Source organism: Notamacropus eugenii, chromosome 1, assembly GCF_028372415.1.
Source record: "Notamacropus eugenii isolate mMacEug1 chromosome 1, mMacEug1.pri_v2, whole genome shotgun sequence".
Taxonomy (NCBI): domain Eukaryota; kingdom Metazoa; phylum Chordata; class Mammalia; order Diprotodontia; family Macropodidae; genus Notamacropus; species Notamacropus eugenii.
This window is the reverse complement of record NC_092872.1, coordinates 416,597,910-416,619,954: the sequence shown is the minus strand read 5'-3', so window position 1 is coordinate 416,619,954 and position 22,045 is coordinate 416,597,910. Positions and strand designations below refer to the sequence as shown.

The window sequence follows — 22,045 nt, the reverse complement described above, 5'->3', positions numbered from 1 at the left end:
AGTCTTGAACCCAGATTCTCCCCTTCCACATTCAGGCTTCAGATTTCTGAAGGGATATAATCCCCTCAGTATACATCTTGGGGACAGCCTCCTTTATGTATCCATCATGATCACTCCCAGAAGCAGCAGCACAGTACTATGGGAAGAGCACTGGTGGCAGATACTCACTTGCATTGCAAACATAGAAAAGTCATTCACTTCTTGGGGTCTCAGTTTCCTGAGGTCAGACTGGCTGACTTCAGCTCTAAATCTGTATGATCTGGGCCCCTAACATCTCAATGACATGTCCCCAAAGCCTCACTGCTATCTTGTGCATTCAGCACTGGTCATGAGCACCAGTTCCATCTCAACTGGGACAACAGACCTTCGATTTCCCACGAGTGTAATTGTTAGGTAATGGCCTTTCCTCCCACAGCAACCAGATGGATCCACAAAGGTCAGTGCTGCATCACTTACATCTTCCCCCATGCTCCTCTTCTTCGCTCTGGTCTCAGATGAAGAGATAGCCCCTGTGTTTACTGAGGCTCAACCCCTCCACATGTACCCTGATCCCACTGCCTCCTGACTTTTCCAGCAGTTTGCTCATACTAGCATCCCCAGTTTCTCTCATTTTCAATCTCTTCCTGTCTATTGGCTCTTTGTCTCCTCCATCCTCAAAAAACTCTCACTTAACATGAACTTCTCCATTAGCTACTGCCTCCCGTCTCCTCTCCCTTTCATAGCTAACCTCCTCTCCTGGCATCCTACAAATGATTCGGCAATCCCAGCCTACTTGTAGTTCCTTGACTACGAAACCTCCATCTCCCATTTCTGGCTCTGAAACAGTGGCTCTTCCCATTGAATTCTGGAAGTCCAACAGAGCTTTGACAGGGTCTAATCTATGACTGCCCAAATCCAGCGCTGCCTGGGACTCAAATGACCATTTGCTGTAAATGCATAGTCTTGGTTAGAGAAGATCACCAAAGATCCTCAGGTCTCAGTGTTCCTATAAGCTAACTGCTGACAAAGTCCTCTTCCTCTCCTGGACAATGGAGCTGCTGCTACCTATCACTGGGCCTTGAAGCCTTCAAGGGCGATGTTCTGACCAAATGCAGAACCCATTACAAAGTACAGAAAACCTAGCCATAGGGACCAAGTCTGGGGCTCTTTTCTTAGTCCTATTTGACTTGCACTGCAAGTAGACTCCAGTCCCCAGGACTGAAAAGCCAGAATTCCTACTAGTGCCCACACTCTCCTACTTGCTATGCTATCATCCAACCATGGCATCCTGAGACCTCACCAGGCCCCTATGGGCATACTGCTTCTTATACCTTACCTTGATCTGAATTGTACGGTGACAACACCACATGATTTACAAAAGCTACTAACAATTGCTGAAGATTTCTGACAGTCCCAGGTACACCACAGTGTTTAGAATGAAGAAAATCCTGCTGTTCTCAACTGTGGTCAGATCTCTTATTGTGTTCAGTTCTAGGGGCCACATCTGAAGGACTTTGGCACAATGAATTCCATACAGGAAAGAAGGACAGCTAGAAGGCTGAACTAGAGACCATGTGATGCAAGGCTCAGCTGAAGAAAATGAGGCTCTTTAGCCTGGATAAGAAGACTTTAGCAGGAAAAGAAGACAGCTGTTTTCAGCGTCTGAAATGCTATCATGGACTTGTTCAGTCTGGTTGCAAAAGGCACAGAAAGTACCATTGGAAAGAAGCTGCAAAGATAATTTTCAGCTCACCAATGAATACAAATGCCAGTAGGAGGGACTTGTACTGTCCCAAAGTGGAAGGCATGCCTGTGGGAGGTAATGAGTTCCTCATTAACAGTGATCTTCAAATAGAAGCTGAATGGCCACTTGGCAGGTGGTAGTAGTGGGATTCTTTGCTCAGGAATGAGTTGAATTAGAATTTAGAGGCACCAAACTCACAGCTCTCAAAGGGCTTCCCCAACTAGATTAAAATGCAATTGGGAAATGTTTAACAAAATAAGGAAAAATATAACATGATATAGATAATGTTAATTTGTGGTTTTCTAAGTCAACATGTGGCCAGCAGGGATCCATTTCTATTTGAGTTTGACACCCCCAGGGCTGGATGACCTTCAAGGATGATGTGCTAACATTCATGACCAATTGTGAAACCCATGTGAGTGACTAAACCGGGAAGCGAGAGGAGAAATGGTCACTCAAGACTTGAACGCTGCCACTGCTGCTATCAATATCACCCCACCCCACTCCCTACCCAAGACCACTACACTCAATCCCACAATTCTTTAGTCCATCTCTCTCTCTCTCTTTTTTTTTTTTTGGAGGGGGAAGGCAAGGCAATTGGGGTTAAGTGACTTGCTCAAGGTCACACAGCCAGTAAGTGTCAAGTGTCCGAGGCTGGATTTGAACTCAGGTCCTCCTGACTCCAGGGCCAGTGCTCTATTCACTGCACCACCTAGCTGCCCCAATCCCACAGTTCTTAAGAAGTTCCACTCCATATGTCAGCAAACCTGCTGCAGCTATTTAGAAAATCTGGGGATGAGGGCAGTGGGTATTTTTTCTTCCCTGTAAGCCAATGTAGTGCCAGAAGCAGGCTCAGTCCCTATGATTTCCCTTCTTGAGAAGGACTGGGGAAAGGGGTGTGCATGGGATTGATGAACACCCCCCTCTTGAAAGAATTCCCAACCAGAGGGTCTGGATGGCCATCCTTTGGGCTGTCTTGAGGGGCAGATAGGCAAACCAGCCTTAGCCCTTTGCTTTGCTTAAAAAAAAATTATCAATACAATTTGTTGACACAACATACACTTCCCAACAAACACCTAACATTACCCAGAAAAGTCAGTTTGTCAATTATTAACACAAGGGAGTGAGGTATCCTTTAACTGTGTTCCTGATTCTGATTGCTGTATCTGATATGAGGTTTACTGCTGCTCCACATCAGTTTTATTTATTTACACTGTCACTTTGCAAATCCCTTAATTCTGCTTTCTTGGTGTACGTGCATGTCTTCATACATATCTTCCCCAGTTTCTCTGGATTTTTTATTTTCATCCTTCTTTATGGTACAACAATATTCCATTACCTTCCACAATTTATTCCTCTAATTTCTCTAATCACTGTGCATATTTTTGTGGGGCTTTTTGTTATCACAGATGCTGTGGCTAGGATCAGTTTGTACACATGGGTCTTTTCCTGCTGTCCGTAATTCCCTTGGTGTATGTACAATCCTGGAAGTGGCATCTTTAGGTCAAAGGGTATGAGCTTCTACTCATGACTCCTAACTGCTTTCAAGAACAGTAAAGCCTATTCACAGCTTGGCCAGCAGAGAGCGAGCTGGCCTGTTTCTCGGAAGCCTTTCCCCCAATGAGGTCCCCATCTCCTTCAGCCTGATTAGCATGAGTGTGTAAGCTCCTAAATGCCCATCTTGTTGGCTCAGTTAGTGCTCCTAGGTCCTTATGTCCACATTCCTTTCCTCTCCTACCACCCTGAGTGAGGACAGGTCCTGGACCTAGTACTTTTCCTTCGAGAGTTAACTGAAGATGACTGAGAAGGTTAAGACAACCAGGAAGCGTTCACAGCCCCTGCCAGAAAGATGACCTATGTGCAATGGGTCCAAAGGCAGGGACATGGAGGTGGAAAGGGACCAGGCTTCAAGCCCACCCTAGCCCAAGTCCCAGGACTTGAATCCCAGGAAAGATCTCAGGGACCAACTAATCTAACCCACTTATGCTATAGTTAGGGAAACTGAAACCTAGAAGGGGAAGGTAATTGCCCAAGGTCACACGGCTATCCAGAATTAGGGACTGGATCTCCTGGGTCGTCTGACTGACTACTTTCTCCTCTTTGAAGCCTGGCGTTCAAAACAGGCAAGAGATCTTATTAGAAGGTAAGTAAAGTAACAAAGTAAACACTTGTTGAATGAATGAATCAATGAAATACCCTTGGCTTTCAGTGCTATGATTACAGGGAAACCCTCAAGTCTCATAAGAAAATGTCCCACTTTGACTTGTGAATTTGGAAGGTTCCCACAGCCAGCCTCTCCATGCTCACCTTAAACAGGCCTGTTACCACTTTCCCAGGCTACTGCAATAGCCTAATTAGGAGGTAAGTCTTCCTACCATTCCCCCTCTCTAATTTACTTCTCACACCACTGCTAGCCTCATCTTTCAAATATATAAATCTGGTCATGACACTTTTCTCATTCAAAAATCTTCAGTGGGGGGCGGGGCCAAGATGGCAGAGTAGAAAGACACACATACGCTAGCTCCGAACGCACAGCCCATAAAATATCTGTAAAGAAGAACTCCCAACAAATTCTGGAGCAGCAGAAGCCACAGAACAACAGAGCGGAGGAGATTTCTGTTCCAGAGAGACCTGAAAACTTCTCGCAAAAGGTCCGTCACGCCCTGGACCCGGAGCCAAGCCCAGCCCTCCCTTGGCTGCACGGCACCAAGACAAGCAGATCCGAGCAGGCTTCAGGGACAGAATCTCCAGCAGCCGAGTGGGTCCCTCCACCCACGGGCCCCAAAAGTTGGTGAGAGGGTCTTCTCGGCTTGCCGAGAGGGGAGTGGGGTCCCCCCATAACTCAGGCCCCTTCGGGAGGCAGCAGCAGAGGAGGGAGCAGACCTGGGCTCCTCAAGCAGGCAGGAGCTCGGATCCATTGTTGAAGGTCTCCCCATAAACCCCCTGAAGGAACTGAGCCTGTGAGGTGGCCCTGCCCTGACCTGAGCACCTGAACTTAATCTCACACTGAATAGCAGCCCTGCCCCCACCAAAAGCCCTGAGGCTGGGAAGCAGCATTTGAATCTCAGATCCCAAGCACTGGCTGGGTAGATCTGGAGGCTAGAAGGGTGTGGAGAGGTCAAGTCACTGGCTGGGAAAATGCCCAGAAAAGGGAAAAAAAATAAGACCATAGAAGGTTACTTTCTTGGTGAACAGGTATTTCCTCCCTTCCTTTCTGATGAGGAAGAACAATGCTTACCATCAGGGAAAGACACAGACATCAAGGCTTCTGTATCCCAGCCCACCCAATGGGCTCAGGCCATGGAAGAGCTCAAAAAGGATTTTGAAAATCAAATTAGAGAGGTGGAGGAAAAACTGGGAAGAGAAATGAGAGAGATGAAAGAAAAGCATGAAAAGCAGGTCCACACCCTGCTTTCAAAAGCAGAATTAGCCAAATGGAAAAGCTGGTTCAAAAGCTCACTGAAGAAAATAGTTCTTTCAAAATTAGAATGGAACAGATGGAGGCCAATGACTTGATGAGAAACCAAGAAATCACAAAACAAAACCAAAAGAATGAAAAAATGGAAGATAATGTGAAATATCTCTTTGGAAAAACAACTGACCTGGAAAATAGATCCAGGAGAGACAATTTAAAAATTATGGGCCTACCTGAAAGCCATGATCAAACAAAGAGTCTAGACATCATGTTTCATGAAATTATCAAGGAAAACTGCCCTGAGATTCTAGAACCAGAGGGTGAAATAAGTATTCAAGGAATCCACAGATCACTGCCTGAAAGAAATCCAAAAAGAGAAACTCCTGGAACATTGTGGCCAAATTCCAGAGTTCCCAGGTCAAGGAGAAAATATTGCAAGCAGCTAGAAAGAAACAATTCAAGTATTGTGGAAATACAATCAGGATAACACAAGATCTAGCAGCTTCTACATTAAGGGATCGAAGGGCATGGAATAGGATATTCCAGAAGTCAAAGGAATTAGGACTAAAACCAAGAATCACCTACCCAGCAAAACTGAGTATAATACTTCAGGGGAAAAATTGGTCTTTCAATGAAATAGAGGACTTTCAAGCATTCTTGATGAAAAGACCAGAGCTGAAAAGAAAATTTGACTTTCAAACACAAGAATGAAGAGAAGCATGAAAAGGTGAACAGCAAAGAGAAGTCATAAGGGACTTACTAAAGCTGAACTGTTTACATTCCTACATGGAAAGACAATCTTTGTAACTCTTGAAACATTTCAGTATCTGGGTACTGGGTGGGATTACATACACACACATGCACACACGCACACACACATAGAGACAGAGTGCACAGAGTGAATTGAAGAGGATGGGCTCATATCTTAAAAAAATGAAATCAAGCAGTGAGAGAGAAATATATTGGGAGGAGAAAGGGAGAAATGGAATGGGGCAAATTATCTCTCATAAAAGAGGCAAGCAAAAGACTTTTTAGTGGAGGGAAAAACAGGGGAGGTGAGAGAAAAACATGAAGCTTACTCTCATCACATTCCACTAAAGGAAGGAATAAAATGCACACTCATTTTGGTATGAAAACCTATCTTACAATACAGGAAAGTGGGGGATAAGGGGATAAGCAGGGTGGGGGGGATGATGGAAGGGAGGACATGGGGAGGAGGGTACAATTTGAGGTCGACACTCATGGGGAGGGACAGGATCAAAAGAGAATAGAAGTAATGGGGGACAGGATAGGATGAAGGGGAATATAGTTAGTCTTATACAACACAACTATTATGGAAGTCATTTGCAAAACTACACAGATTTGGCCTATATTGAATTGCTTGCCCTCCAAAGGGAAGGGGTGGGGAGAGAGGGAGGTAAAGAAGTTGGAACTCAAAGTGTTAGGAACAACTGTTGAGTAATGTTCTTGCCACTAGGAAATAAGAAATACAGGTAAAGGGGTATAGAAAGTTACCTGGCCCTACAGGACAAAAGAGAAGATGCAGACAAGGGCAGAAAGGGATGATAGAAGAGAGAGCAGATTGGTCATAGGGTCAATTAGAATGCTTGGTGTTTGGGGGGGAGGGGACAAAAGGGGAGAAAATTTGGAACCCAAAATTTTGTGAAAATGAATGTTAAAAGTTAAATAAAAAACAAATAAATAATTTAAAAAAAAAATCTTCAGTGGCCCTCTATCGCTTACTGAGTCAAGTTCTGGATCCCTTTACCTGGCATTCAAGGCCCCCCACAATGTGGAGCCACCCAGTTTTTTCAGCCTTATCATATTCTGAGTTCTGATAAAACTGGACTACTTTCTGTCCCCTGAACACACTGGGTCTTCTTACCTCTAGGACAAATGGACACAATGAAGGAGTAGAAGGCAAGGGGTACCACAGAGATATACCTTGAGCTTCTGGATCTTCCCAGCCAGGGAGGAGTGGGTGCCCACATGCTGGAAAAGTGAGGGTTTGAAGCGGATCCGAAGATTGGCCTTCTGTCGATCACAGTGCTTCTGGACAGACAGAGAGGGAATGTTAACCCCAGCCAGGAGAGAGAGGCAGAGAGGTGGTACAGACAGGTGGACAGAGATGGAAGGCGGGGCTGGGCACAAACAAAACAGTAGCTATGAATAGTGGTGGTGTGGTGGTGGTGGTGATGGCAGCAGCAGCAGCAGCAGTAACTGACGTTTCCACAGAGACTTAAAGCTTATAAAACCCCTTACATGTATTATCACATTGGACTCTCACACAATAGCCCTCTGAAGTAGGTATAACAGGTATTATTATCCCCAAATCTCTGCCTAGGCTCGCAGCTTGTCAGGGTCAGAAGCAGGATTTAAAACCCTCTCGTCTTCCTGACACCCAGTCCACATTTCTATTCATTAAGCCAAACTGTCTCTTGAAAAATGTGTGTGTGGGGGTAATTTTTAATAAAAATTTTTTAAAAAGGTGTAGAGAGGAGGCTAGATATGCAATTAGAACAAAGGGGTGGGTGTTGAGGACAACAGGCTATGTGGACAGACAGATAAGCCAGAGATGGACAGCTGCAAAGAAAGGGTGGCTGGGGGGAGACTGACAGAGTAGACACACACACATGAGAAAAACAGAAAGAAAAGGCAGATTATCAGAAAGACAAGTTACACAGACAGAGCAGAGCAGGCAAACAGATCGATGGGGTGGGTGGACAGAACTGAAGGTTCCTGCCAGCCAGAGCAGAACGGAGGTAGCCCTCCGGCCACCCCTCCCAGGTGGCTCTGGACATGCCATCCCCACAGCTGGGGGTGAGCTCTGTGTTTCCCACAGATCAGTGCTCTGGGGAAACCTGACCCACCCCCTGGCTCTTGGGATGGCAAAGAGGCCTGGGACAGCCCCAGCCTGTGCTTCTTCATCTTCCAACATGACCCTTGATTTACTAAAGGCAGGGAATTGATCCAGCCCCTGGGGCATGTGTATCTGCCCCGGCTCCCTGGTCCATGATTAGTTAGGAATTTCAGAGAATTTAAATGGCTAACCCTTTGCTAACATGCCTTGGCTCAAGGTCCATGTGGCAAGCATCAGTGGAGACTCTGTATTACAGAGATTAATTAGCCCAGACCTTGTGTTTCACCAAGCAGGACAGCCTGAGCTACATGAACTCATCTGTAAAATGGGGATGATAATAGCGCCTATTTCCCAGAGACTGTTGTGAGAATCAAGTGAGATAATATTGATCAACTTTAAATCACTCATGCCCACAGACAAGAGGACAGAGGCTGGTGCCAAGCAGGCCTGCCCCCTGGCAGAGGGCAAGGGTGGGGTGGGGTGGCGTGCCCAATCTCCAGCCCCTCTGACTCACCGCATCCTTCTCTGGGTTGCAGACCTTCACCCACAGGATGTGGTCCAGAAGCCAGTCAATCGGCTTGTCCCGGTAGAACATAAGGATGAACTCCACAATCAGGCTCAGGTCCAGAGACTTGAACATCTTTCCTGAAGAGACCCCCAAGAGTGCCTGAGCTGGGGTGAGGCATAGAAAGGAGGCCAAGGTGCCTTGACCACAGATCAGGATAAGGGGCAAGAGGTGGAGTTACAAAGAGGCAAGAATCAAGGTTTGTGTAAGGAGAAACTTCCTAAAACCTAAGAGTGGAACAGGCTGCTTCAGGAGGGCATGGGCTCCTTCTCCTGCAGCTCTTCAGGCATGCCCACACACAGCTTCTCAGGTAGATAGGGGTGGCCTCTGAAGTGCCTTCCAATTCTGCAGTTCTGTGACATGAAGGGCCAAGTGTGGGGCTGGGCCAGGCCAGGAAGGGCTTGGAGTCATCTCCTGACCACCCGTCCTGGGGCTTTGTGGAAAGAGGCAAGTGTCACTCCTGAAATCAATCTGCGGAGGGGCCAGCATCGGGCAGGGAAGGAATTCTAGCACCTATTCTGTGCTCAACCCATTACACTCATTATCTCATTTAATCCTTACAACTACCATAATTATCTTACTAATTATCCATTACATTATATGGCTAGCCTTCAGTCATTCAGCTGTGTCCGACTCTTTGGGACCTATGGACCACAGTGCACCAGTGCCAGCCATGGGGTTTTCTTGGCAAAGATATTGGAGTGGTTTGCCATTTCCTTCTCCAGTGGTTAATTATATTATGTTATTCCTTATCTCTTATTATTCTTATAGCTGAGGAAACTGAGGCAGGCAGCATCATATAGCTGGTAAGTGTGTAAGGCCGGATTTTAAATCTGGTCTTCCTGACTACAGGTCCAGGGCTCTTTCTACTACACCATCAGCTGCCTCTGCGTTAGTGTATATAAATGTTGTCTCCCCCAGTGGCATATAGACTCTCCGAGGACAGGGAGAGTTTCATTTTTGTTCTTGTATCCCCAGCAGGCAGAACAATGTCCACTACACAGTAAACAGTTAATTGTGGTTGTTGAGTCATTTTCAATTGTGTCTGACTCTTTGTGACCTCTTTTGGAGTTTTCTTGGCAAAGACACTGGAATGTTTTGCTATTTCCTTTTCCAATTCATTTTGCAGATGAGGAAACTGAGGCAAACAGGGTGAAGTGACTTGTCCAGGGTCACACACCTAGTTAGTGTCTGAGGCCGGGTTTGAACTCCAGTTTTCCTGATTCCCAAGTTTAGCCACCAACTGCTCCAGTTAATTAATGCATGATGACTGACTGATTGATTGTGGGGGGAGGTACAGCACTGAGGGGTCACTCTGCTCTCCCTGTGTACTTTATAGTCTTACTAGGCTAGGAGTTCCTGGGTGTGATCTTGCGGACCTTGGTGGTCCAGGACAAAGGCATATCATGCAAATGCGCTGAATTTGTTACGTCTCCAAAACAGGATGCATGTGCCATCCCTGGGACTGTCTTTCTGGGTAGGTCCAGGGACTTCATTTGGAACATGCATCCGGGCACAGGAGCAAAGGATCACTGAGCTAGCACTGGAAGGCCTCATAGGCCGTCTAAACCAAACCTCTTCATTTAACAGAAAAGGAAACCTTGGCCCAGGGACACTGAATGACTTGCCCAGGGTCACATGGGTGTAAATGACAGAGATAGGATGTGAACTCTAGCCTTCTTTTCACAGCACTATGGAGATCAGGAGGAAGAAGAGGCAAGATGGAAAAAGGAAAAAAAAGAAAGGAGGAGGAGGAGGCTACTCTGTGCTGACCAGTCAACAGCCTTGGCGTGAGCAAAGGGGAGAAGTTGGGGACAGCACTGTAGAACAAGACGGGAGGGCAGAACAGGGCAGGGGGCGTGTGCTCATTACCGATGAAACCAAGCTGGGAGAACTCCAGGATCATCCACTCCTCTGAGGGCTGCTGGAGAGCAAAATTCTTCATGGTGCTCAAGTAGTTGGGTTTGGCCACAATATCATCCTCCAACTGCCAGAGGGGAAAGGAAGAAGGCTCAGAAGCTGACCCCCTCATTCCCCTTCACCATGAGAGAGAATAGGGGTATATGTGTATATGTGTGTGTTTGGGGGTGGGGGTCAGGCTTCTCATTCCCTGATCCCTGGCTCTGCCCCAACCCTGCCCAGGGCCCATTCTGGGGTTCCCATGCTGCCTCCCCAGTAGCAGGCTAGAAACAAGGTCTCTTTCCAACACTGCCATCCCCAGAACCTGAGCCCCTGTCCAGGGTCTCCCTGGAAATCCCCTCCCCTCCACACTCAACCCCAAGTGGATACAAACAAGAAGTGAAAGCACTCCCCCTCCCCTGCCCTCCACCCAGCTCTCCCGGGCGCTGACCTGGACATAGTACATGCCCTTGGCCTGTGCGTACATCATCAAGAAACAGTAGTCCAGGTTCTGCTTGGTTCTCCACCTGGGGGAGAGGGATGTGGCCAGGTCAGGGGCCTGGACCCTCACTCCCAGCAGGGGTCAGACCTGTTCTGGGTAATCCCACGATGGGGGAATCTGTGTCCTGGGTTTACTGGGAGAGAGAGGGGTGCCTGATTTGGGCTCAGGGTCAGCTCAGGTCCTTGCCGGGGATCCCCAGGATGGACTTCATCCCCATGCTATGGATGGGGAAAGCCAAGGCACATGCAGAGGAATGGTGGCAGGGGCCAGATGGTTTGTACTGGTTACCTGACTCTCTCCTTGGGGTCTCCAAAGGACTCTCGGAGTCGGGAAAAGTCAGGATAAAAGTGTGGAGAAGGAGAGATGACTTCTAGGAGGCCAGAATGGATTTCGGTGGGGAACCTGGTGAGGGAATGAGGGAAGGAGTTATCACAGATCAGGAACTCTAAGGGAATCTAGTCTACCCTCTTCATTCAATACATAAGGAAACTGAGCCCCCAGAAGGCAAGGTTACTTGCTCAAAGTCACACAGGGGCAATGGCAGGATTTGCTACTACACTCTACTGAGAAGGAGGTTGAGTAAAACAAGATGGGGATACAGCGGTCAGGAAGGATCTCTGCTCTGTGCTTCCCCCACCCCCCAAACATTATCAGCCTGGCCCCAGAGAAGAGGGGGGTCCTGGACAGAAGAGGCAGGAACTAGGGAATGGTGCTCTTCAGCCTCAGCAGGGAGATGGGGAGCCTGTTGGACACCCCATTACCTCCTCTCCCTCTCAGAAAAGCTCCAGAAGCCAGGAGTCCTGGGATTCCCAGCCCAAGGGGAAGAAGTGGTGGGCAAATGCTCCCTGGTGGTGTTGGCTAAGACAAGAAAGAGGAAGGATTCTTCCTGCAATATCCCTAATTTTGTAAAAGTGAGCTACCTGTCTTGTGCAGAGGCAGCCAGAAACAAGGGTGGTACTTATGGGTGGCCAGGGCATCAATGTGGGATGGAAGGACAGCAGAGGGGGCACGAGAAGCTGAGCAGGAACAACAGTACCCCTTACCTATGTTCAATCAGAACCCCAGGTTGGGGTTCCTGGAGGGGGAAGCTAGGCAGCACCATGCCCTGAGGCTTTGGCCTGGCAGCAGGAGATCCTAATCCTAAGGGAGAGCCCTGCAGACACACTGGGCTCTGCTGGCACCTCTACCACATTTCTCATGGAAAGGGAATCACAAAGGAGCAGAGCCAGGTACGAAGGAACACCTTACACCTGAGGCTCAGCCTTATTTACCTTTCAGAGATTGCCAGGGTGAGGCAAGAGAGCCGATGTGAAAAGTAGTTTGGAAAGGAGGCTATGCTGTAATTACACCCTGAACAACAGTTGGGGGAGAGAGAGGTGTAGGGGGTGTCTGTGTGTGTCTGTGTGTGTGTGTGTGTCTCTGTGTGTCTGTGTCTGTGTGTGTGTCTGTGTCTGTGTGTCTGTGTCTGTGTCTGTGTGTGTGTCTCTGTGCGTGTGTCTCTGTGTGTGTGTGTCTCTGTGTGTGTACACATGTGCACATACATAGGTGTGGAACACTGCATCCATTGTCAGCTTTTTTTAAAAAGTATTTCTTAATTTTGTTGATTTTTTAATTTCTTTTTCTTTAAAAAATTATTTGTTATACAGGATGGATCTCCAGGAGGGGAAGAAAAGCAGGGGAGAATGTAGGAAATGTTAAAAATAAAAGATATCAATAAAAATCTACTAAAAATCATGGAACTCAAAATCTTACAAAAATGAATGTTGAAGAAAAGTAAAGGTGTTTTTTTAATTTAAAAAAAAAGTTGATTTTTTTTAAAATAAGGGGGATATTTCTCCCTGAGGTTCATTTACCAATATCATATTAATATTTTGGTAGGCCAGTAGTAGAATTCTTGAGTATTATTCATAAGACCTAGGCTTGGAGTTGGTCCATGAAAAGTCTAATATTATTGAAAGTTTGACTATTTCTCAAGTTATTTTATTGTATTTAACTTTGAACATAAAACTTCTTAATAAGGATAAAAAAATGAAAATGAAGGAGAGAAGGATGAAAGGAAGCTAAGCTAAGGCTCTGGTTCTCTCTCCCAGAGCTCTGAAGGTGAATTGAACTTCCTTCTCCAGGGCCCAGCTTAGTCCTACACTACAGCAGGGAGAGCTCTATTTCAGGATGTCAACCAATCAACATTAAAGTCATCTGTAGCTTGGTCTTCTCTGACCCTCATGATTTTTTTCTTTCAAGGTACTTTTGAAACTTCGTTTTTCAGCTGGCCAGACTTCTGTTCTTACGGACTCTGGTCACCTAGTCTTTCTTGGTCTTGGTCCCTAAAACCTGCTACTGAAACCATAGGACAACTTGTACGCTCCTGACCTCACCTCAGACTCTCCCCCCAAGCTTAGCTCTGGCCCAGCCCCGGGGGTCTCTATGCAGCCCTAGAGCTGCAGCTGGACGGGGCTGAGTTCTCAGAGCCCTGGGAAGGAGAAAGAGAGCCTGAGGGTCCCAGCCAGAGCTGGATCCCTCCCCACCTCCATGAGGATCCAGGGGCAGTCACTACTCACAAGGCCTTGATGTTCTCGGTCACCCCCGTCGTGTACTGGGTATCTGTCTGTGGATGAAAACCAAGCAATTTGAGTCCTGTATCCTTCTCCTCCAGTCTGTGGGACCCCTCCCCCCCATAATGCCTATTGACCAGGCCACCTGGAACTACTGGCCTTACCAGTATAGATATCCTTCCTTCAAGTCCCCCCTCCCCCGACGTCACTCCCCTTCTTACCAACACAGAAATACAGGCACAAGGAATTTAAACTAAATTCTTAAATTTCGTTTGGGAAAGAACTGAGAAGCCAGGAATGGTCAATACTATTGCATCTTGGGATCAAAGATTTAAGGCTCGAAGGTACTTGAGGGGTTCAAACTCTGAATTTTTATAAAAACTAAGGTCTGGGTCAAGTGTCATGCCCAAGGTCACAGAAGTTGCATGTAACATGTCTGCGATTTAAACTGGGTTTTCTGATTCCATGCCAGCATCCTTTCCACCGTACCATGTCACCAGTCTACCTGTGGGATTGGTGCAAGCCCTCTAGAATCATGAGCAAGAGGAAAGAGAAGGAAGGGAGAAGTCTAATGCCTGCAAGCCTGGGGACAGATGCCAGACAGGAAACACTGCACAGCTGAATATTTGCTCCAGTCTCCTTGGTTAACAGGAAGGCTCTTCAAACATGAAAGGGTGGGACAATGGCTATAAAGAGGGAACTGTGGTTGAGGGTAAGGGCCCTGAAAGGGGCTGCTTCATTTTTCACCTTTAACTCATCATGCCTGGCATATGCTAGTTATGGGACCCTGGGCAAGTCACACATCTGTCTGCCTCAGTTTCCTCAAATGTAATACAGGAATAGTAATAGCACCTATCTCACAGTGCTGTTGTGAGGGAACAAATGAGATAATAACTATAAAAAGTGCTTAGCACGGTGCCTGTACAGCACACAGTAGGTGCTATATAAATGCTTATTCCTTTCTCTTTCCTCCCATCTAGTTGGCCAGCTGAATGGTTGCCCTAGCTACTCTTAATGAGTCCAAGATTCAAAGTTCAGAAAAAAAACACTCCAGAATCCTGAAAGAACTCAAAGATGACATCACTGAGCACCATGAGGAGCAAGACTAGACATGGATAACTAATGGTCTTATTTTAGAAAGGAAGATGATGGTGAACTCTAGAAACTACAGCCTCATGAGCTTCATGTTAGGGCCCTCAAAATGGCAGATTAAAAAACTAAGGTGATAGTTAGTGGGCACTCAGAAAGAAAAAGGGCATCATAAAGGAGCTGGTCCAGGCTCCATCAAGAACAAATCATGCCAGGTCAACCTCATTTCCTGCATTTTTTTTGACAGTTACTAGACAGGCAGATCAAGCAAGTGCCACAAACAATGTACAGCAGAACTTCAACAAGCTCCATGACAAAAGACTCTTATTATGGGAACTGAGTCTGTCCTTGAGGTCTTGGCTTTGGATTAATGGGTGACCTGGAGGGGGCCTCTAACGGCAGCTTCTACTCTGCCTGGCTCAGAATTTCCAACAACAATTTGGACAAAGGCACAAATGGCATACTTTTCAAATGTATAGACCACATGAAGGCAGGAAATACAACCAATGCATGTGATGACAAGAACTAGGATGCAAAAAGATTTGGGTCATAACGCCATCTAAAATCAAGGAAATGAAACCAGAGAGACAAATGTAAAGTCAGGCACTTTGGCTAAAAAAAAAATCTGATTACACTGGTTCAGGATGGGGAGGAGGACACGGTCAGATGGCAGTTCACATGAAAAGGACTTAGGGACAACTTTGAGAGGCTAGAACCCTGGCCAACACAATGACCAACCACAATGTCACGGGCCTAGAGAAAAAGCATGCTCCCCATTTCCTGAAGAGAGGGCAGGGGCTCAAGGTGCAGGAGGAAATGTGGCCAATGTAGGGATTTATTTTGCTTGCCTATGTATATATTTGTTTTTCTTTTTCTTTTTCTAATAGGAGGGCAAGGTGGTAGGGAGAGGACATAGATAGTTGTTACCTGAGAAAAAAATTAAATTAAAAAAAGAAAAGATTTTAAAAAATAATTTTTTTTTTAAAAGAAGAACCTAGGGATTTTTACCAACTACAAGCTCAACGAGTTAACAGTATGATTTACCAGCCAAAAAAAAGCAAATTCAATTTTATCCTTTATTAATAGCTACAATCCAGTAACCAGAAGGGACGTGGCTGGTCTCATTGTACTCTGCCCTGGTCAGATCACATCTTAGTACTGTGGTTCAGTTCGGGGCACCACATTTCAGTAGGTACATTACAAAATGGGAGTCTCCAGAAGAGAGAAATTAGGATAGGGAGGAGGCTTGAAACCATGGCTCATGAAGATCACTTGAAGTTACAGGGAATGGTTAGCCTAGAGAAGATTGAGGAGGAAAAAGTTACAAGGCTGTCACTTATTCACTCCAAGAAACATTTTTAAGCATGTATCATAAGGGCGATCCAAAGATAAATGATACATGCTCCCTCTAATGGAGGAGGGATTAGAGCATCAGACTTGCTCTGTGAGTCCCCAGAAAACAAAATTAGGACCATCAGTAAATGGATTTTTCAGGGAAACCAATTTCAATTCAATCAATGACCCTAAGGATTTTTTAACAATTAGTTACTCAACAATGGAATGGGCTGTTTTGTAAGCTAGTGAGCTTTCTATCATTAGAGGTATTCATGCAGAGACAGTATGACTTGTCAAAGATGCTGTAGACAGCATTCTTGCAAGAGAAGGGAGATTGGACTAGACGCCTCTCAGTTTTCTCTTATTACTGGGGCTACCAAGAAAGGTAAATCACAAATCTAGAGCTAGAAGGCCCTCAGAAGCTTTCTAGCCCAATGCCCTTATTTTACACAGAAGGAAACTGACGCCCAGAGAGATGGAGTGACTTGCTTAAAAGCCCAGTGGAGGATAATCTGTAGTCCTAGACAGGAGATATCCACAGCTGCGTAGCATGTGGCCCCAAGGGTAGAGCTGTTCATAAGGGAAATGCCTTCAGCCCCTTTCTACCTTTCTAGGCTTCTTACACCTTATTAACCACCCCACCACCCTCCTGGGATCCAGTGATTTCCCTAAAGCCTGGTCAGGTCTGACCAGATCACCCACCTATTCAGTAATCTCCAGTGGCTTCCTGTCACCTCTAGGATTAAATATAAAAATCCTGTTTGGCATTGAGCCCTTTACAACCCACTTCCTCCTACCTTGCCAGTCTTCTTATACCTCCCTCCCCACAACCTCTCCTCACCCACTGGTACAGGGACACTGGCCTCCATGCTGTTCCATCTCCTCACCCGGGAAGTCTCTCCCTCCTTATTTCCACCTCCTGGCTTCTTATCAATCCCAGCTAAAATCCTACCTTTTAGAAGAGGCCTTTCCTGATTCTTCCTAATTCTAGTGCCCTCTCTCGGTTGATTGTGGCCAGTTTATCCCGTCTGTAACTTGACTGCATGCTGTCTCCCTCATCAGACTGAGGTCTTTGAGAGCAGGGATTGTCTTTCTGTTTGTCTGGCCTTTCTCTGTACCCCCAGTGCCACAAACATGTTGTTTCAGTCACATCCAACTCTTTGTGAGCCCTTTTGGGGTTTTCTTGGCAGAGACAGTGGGGTGGTTGGCCATTTCCTTCAGCTCATTTCATAGAGGAGGAAACTAAGGCAATAAGGTAAGTGACCTGCCCAGGGTCACACAGCTAGTAAGCACCAGAGGTCAGATTTGAACTCACAAAAATGAGTCTGCCTGACTCCGCTGGAATACAGTAGGCCACTGTCATTGCTGCTTGTCCTTTGTTTTCAAAGAGGATCAAGGACATCACTGGGAGATGTCTTGATTTGTACATGAATTAGATTTAAGTGATGCAAAGGGGCACAAAGTCGTCAGCCTTGCTCTTCCAGAGTCAGTGAAGTCCAGTTGGCAGGGCAAAAGTCAAGACTGACAATGGCCTGGGAGGCAGTGAATGACCGTGGCATCTTCCATGTCTGCCCATGCTCTAAGCCCACAACAGCACCTGCTTCATGACCCTTGGAACAAACTGTTCTTGTCCTCCCACTCTACTGGGGCAAGTTTACACATGCACAGATAGACACCCCCTTCACTCTCCAACGGGTCTGAAGCCTATCAGTTACCCTCAACCTAGTTTAGCCCATCTGCTGAGCTAGTTTTATCAGGGTGTGGCCACTGTATTTGACAGCTTCTTGGAGCCACAAGTGAGAGTTGGGTGAAAGATAGACACCAAAGGTCAATGAGCAGCCTCCAGAAATCCTCACACCAGAAGTGCTGGTCCTCCCTGAACACCCCATGCCCCTGGACAGAATGCTAGACTGACAGCAGGGAAAATGTGAATTCAAATGCTGCCTCTGACTCACCACGTGACCCTGACAAGTCACTGCACATCCCTTAGGCCCTTATTAAATGCTTATTGATCGACTGTGTCTACTAACCCTGGTCTAAAAGAAGTTCTTAGAGCTGGGTCCAGGACTTGCAGGAAGAAAAAGTCCTGTTTGCTTGTCCTGGAGTAAGAAGGGAAAGTGAATGTGGGGCTCCCAGAGCAGGGGAATTGGAAAGGGGCCAGGGCCCAAGCCATGTGCACTGTCGGCAAATGCATGCTCACTCATGCAGGAACACACACACACACACACACACACACCACACACTCTCTCTCTCTCTCTCACACACACACACCCCCCACACACACATACACACACTCTCTCTCTCTCTCACACCCCCCCCCCATATACACTCTCTCTCTCAAACCTGCCCTCTCCCAAGGTCTTGGCCATCCATGCCCCCCTCACCTCAGCAATCAGCACCACAATGACCGTGTCCTCCTTCTCTTGGGCGCTAAGCTCCGAGATGAGCGAGTGCAGTGTGTCCGTCAGGTATGAGTGCACCTCCCGCCGAACACTCGGGATGCCCATCACAATGGACACTGCAGTGGCCCAGGGACCAGGACTTAGGGGCTTCCCTACTCCCTGGACCCCCAGTGCTTTCCCTTTCCCACCCTGGCCCTACCCAGTCCCTGGACCAGAAGTCCTCTCCTTCTCCACACAGTCTCCCTCAAACCGTCCCTCCCTGCCCAACTACCTCCAGTGCGGCCCTGGCCCACGTGCAGGGCTGGCTGAAGGCTGCTCTCCTTAGACAGCAGGTGAGGCAGATGGTGGAAGACGGTGGGCAGGTGCATCACATGCTTGTGGGTGACGTTCCACAGCTTCAGCCTAGTGTCATCTGGGATGGAGGGAGGGAAGGAAGGTGGCTAAGACAGACGTCCCTCAGCCTCTTCCTCCAAGAAGCCAAACCCCTGGTCCCCAAGCCCTCACCAGACAGGTGGCCCCAGGTCCGGTTGCCGTCCACGTCCCGCAGGGCCTGCTTCTCTGACACGGCCCTCTTGATCTCATCCAGCACCACATTCAGCTCCTTGGAGCGCTTCAGGCTCTCTTGCTCTGCAGCGTGTAGACGGTCACGGAGGGCCAAGAACTCGCGCTGATACATCTCTGCTGAGTCACCTGCCAGACAGAGAGGACCCACAGGGTATCAGGCAGTGATGGGCAGACCCACTGGGTGAGGGACTTCCTGACTGGCCACTGGGACAGTACCATCATGCCATGTGTCTCCACTCCCACTCAACTGGAAAACTGGACCCTCACATCTGGAACCATCCTGGACTCAGGCCAACTTTGGCCTTATTTAGCCCCAATCCAGGCTTCCACACTTCCTCGGCTATCTACAGACCACATCCAAGCCATGCTGCTGTCTCTCTAGTAATTTTATCCTGATCCTACCCTCACCCTCAGCTTCCTTTTGGGTACTGTCCTCCCCACCCCACCCCTGTGGGTGTATGTAAGATGTTTAAGGGCAGGGACTGTCTTAGTTCTTTGCATTTTGTATTCCCAGTGCTTGGCACACAACAAACATTTCATAAATGCTTATCTATCTAATTATCTACATGTGAACAGGCTGCTTCCCTTCCCATCTCCCCATTAAATCCCAATGTAAGCTTCTTAAGGGCAGAAGCTGGGCTATGTTGCTTTTCATCCCTAATACATAATTAGGTGCTCAATAAATGCTTGTTGATTGATTGATCAACCTCCCTCCTCCAACTCTACCCCACAGGAACTTGTGTGTCTATGTCCTCATGTCTCACACTACCTCAGAATAAATAAATGTTCCTCTCTCCTTCACACAGTTCCTTCACATCTGCTTCGGCCCCTTTCATTCCTGCTAACCCATTCTACTCCAGGCCCTCACCGCCCCCTCCCCTGGTCTATCATAATGGCCTTGCAACTGGCACCCCAACCTCAAGACCCTGATCCTTCAATCTATCTCATCCCCCAATCTTCCTACAGCTCAGCTTTGGTCACAGCATGGGTGGGGTGTTCTGAACCTCCAGGGGCTTCCTGTCTGTCTATAGCTGACATTCATAAAGCAAATGATCTCATTAGAGGTGCATCCTGCAGGTATCATTATCTGGATTTTACAGTCTCAGCTTCAGGAAAAAAAGTGGGTTCCTTGCCTCCTCTGCCTTTACCATGCCAAGAATATAGGTAGAGCCCTTTCCTCTTACTTCTCCAAGCCATCCTATCCCATCCTTCAAGACTCATCCCAAGTCATAATGGTCCATGGAGGCCCACTTTAAGGGCTCTGACCACTCCAGACCTCCTGGATCTCTGTCAACCTTGTCAGCACAACTATAGTAATTACATTTATATGGAGCACTTTTGCAAACCACTTGACAAATCTTATCTCATTCTATTCTCACCTGGAGAGGCAGATGCTATCATCATTCTCATCTCCCTGGTGAGTCACACTAAGGAGCCCTGGTCTTTGTTCAGTACATGCCCTCCTGGTCTTATCTTCCACCCTAAATGAAGAGCTTCCAGAGGGCTGGGACCAGGAAGACCTTACTCAGCAACTAGCTTTGACCTCCCAGGGCAGGCACAGGTGAACAATTCAATTCAATTCAATACAACAAGTATTTGTTAAGCCAGAGTAAAGTGTTTCCAAGACCCAGGTTCAAATCCCACCTTTGACATTTATCACCCATGTGACCCTAGAACAAGTCAGTTTCTCTAGGTCTCAATTTCTTCAATATGTAAAATGAGGGGGTTGAACTAGAAAGCTTTTGAGGACCCTCCAGCTGCCGACCTACATCTTTACTTTTCTTTATATCTCAATGCTTAGCATTGTGCCAGGCACATAGCAGGTACTTACTGAATGTTTACTGACTGACCATCCAAGTACCTACTACCCTGTTCTAGGTACTGATAGTACCAAGACAAGAATAAAACTCTTTTAAGTGTTTGAAAATCTACTGACAGAATATATGTAAGTAAGGTGGATTTTAGTGTATGTAAGATGGATTTCTGTTACTCTGTTTTAAAGTCTAGTTTCCCAGGACTCATGGCCATAATAATCTCCATTTCCCTGGCTTGTGACTTGTAAACATCTCCACCATACTTGCCCAGTGTTATATAACGACAAACAATATAAACATTTGTGCTTAAATCGTAAATATCCACCTCAACTGCACAGTGAGATACAGTGGTGGGATAATGTAAACTTGTGAGGCTATGGCTAGTAATAGGCCTTCTTTGTCTGCTGCCCTATCAAGCAGGTGGGCACTGGTGGAGAACCCTTAGGGTTGAATGTACCAGATGGAATGCTGTGTATGCCTGGATTGGCCCCATCAAGGTTTGGGAGGAATCTGTGTGTGCCTCAACCGGCCCCCATTGAGGCCTAAGGGGATTTAGGGGAAGCACCTGCTGTGCCTGTCTTGATTAACCCCATGGAGATGTAGGGGCAGTTGCCCTCTTCATGTCAGCCCCTGAAAGTTGAGACAGGAGAGGGAGAATTAACAGTGGGAAGTTTCAGGGCAGCTGTGGTACCCACCCAGAGACTTGAGGAAAACAAGAATTCTATCTGATCAAGGGAAATAAGGATGGAGCTCATTCTAGGCTTGCACAAAATAAGAGAGGTGGGAGGTTAACTATATAAAGAGAGCAAGCTGTAGTAAAGTTTGGCTGGAAAAAAAATGTTTCAAAGGAAGGAGGGTGAGGTGGGGACAGAGGTACAAAGTAAAGGGACTTAAATACCAGGCAGAGGAAGTCTAGTCTCCTCCCAGAGCCACTAAAGGTTTGTAAGTAGAGGAATGAAAGGTTAGCTTAAGCAGGTTATTTCCGTTCCTGAGTGGAGGATGGAGAGGACTGAGTTAAGGCAATGGAAGAGCTGGGGGTCTGTTGCAAGTCCAGTAGAGGGGCGATGAGGACTCAAACTGGAACAGAGGTCATAGTGGGAGAGAAGGGGGTACAGATGAAAGATGCTTGCAGGTAGAACTAAAAATAACTTGGCAACCAACTGGCTACAGGAGAGTGAGGAAGAAACAAGTCAAGGATATCTCTAAGGTAATTGCTCAAGGCAACTGGTTCCGTCGACAGAAATGAAGGTTGGAAGAAGGGCTGGTCTGAGTTCTGCTTTAGACATATTCACTGAGTTTCACTAAGTATCCATCGGTTGATTTTT

General features: G+C 46.9%; 1 protein-coding gene across 4 annotated transcripts in view; it reads right to left on the bottom strand.

Annotated features, from left to right (window-relative positions):
• The window catches only part of MGAT4B (alpha-1,3-mannosyl-glycoprotein 4-beta-N-acetylglucosaminyltransferase B), a 61,170-nt gene that overhangs the window by 3,854 nt on the left and 35,271 nt on the right, over positions 1 to 22,045 (bottom strand). For 2 of the 4 annotated variants that reach the window (XM_072631235.1, XM_072631238.1), the window contains exons 2-10: positions 18,847 to 19,032; positions 18,614 to 18,754; positions 18,325 to 18,458; positions 13,523 to 13,569; positions 11,253 to 11,366; positions 10,914 to 10,989; positions 10,436 to 10,550; positions 8,513 to 8,643; positions 7,083 to 7,190 (exon numbers count right to left, since the gene is read on the bottom strand). In XM_072631235.1, coding sequence (XP_072487336.1) covers positions 7,083 to 7,190; positions 8,513 to 8,643; positions 10,436 to 10,550; positions 10,914 to 10,989; positions 11,253 to 11,366; positions 13,523 to 13,569; positions 18,325 to 18,458; positions 18,614 to 18,754; positions 18,847 to 19,032 — 1,052 coding nt within the window. Of the gene's footprint in view, positions 1 to 7,082; positions 7,191 to 8,512; positions 8,644 to 10,435; positions 10,551 to 10,913; positions 10,990 to 11,252; positions 11,367 to 13,522; positions 13,570 to 18,324; positions 18,459 to 18,613; positions 18,755 to 18,846; positions 19,033 to 21,285; positions 21,329 to 22,045 lie in introns of those variants that run through there. The other 2 variants (XM_072631237.1, XM_072631236.1) reach the window with 2 other exon arrangements.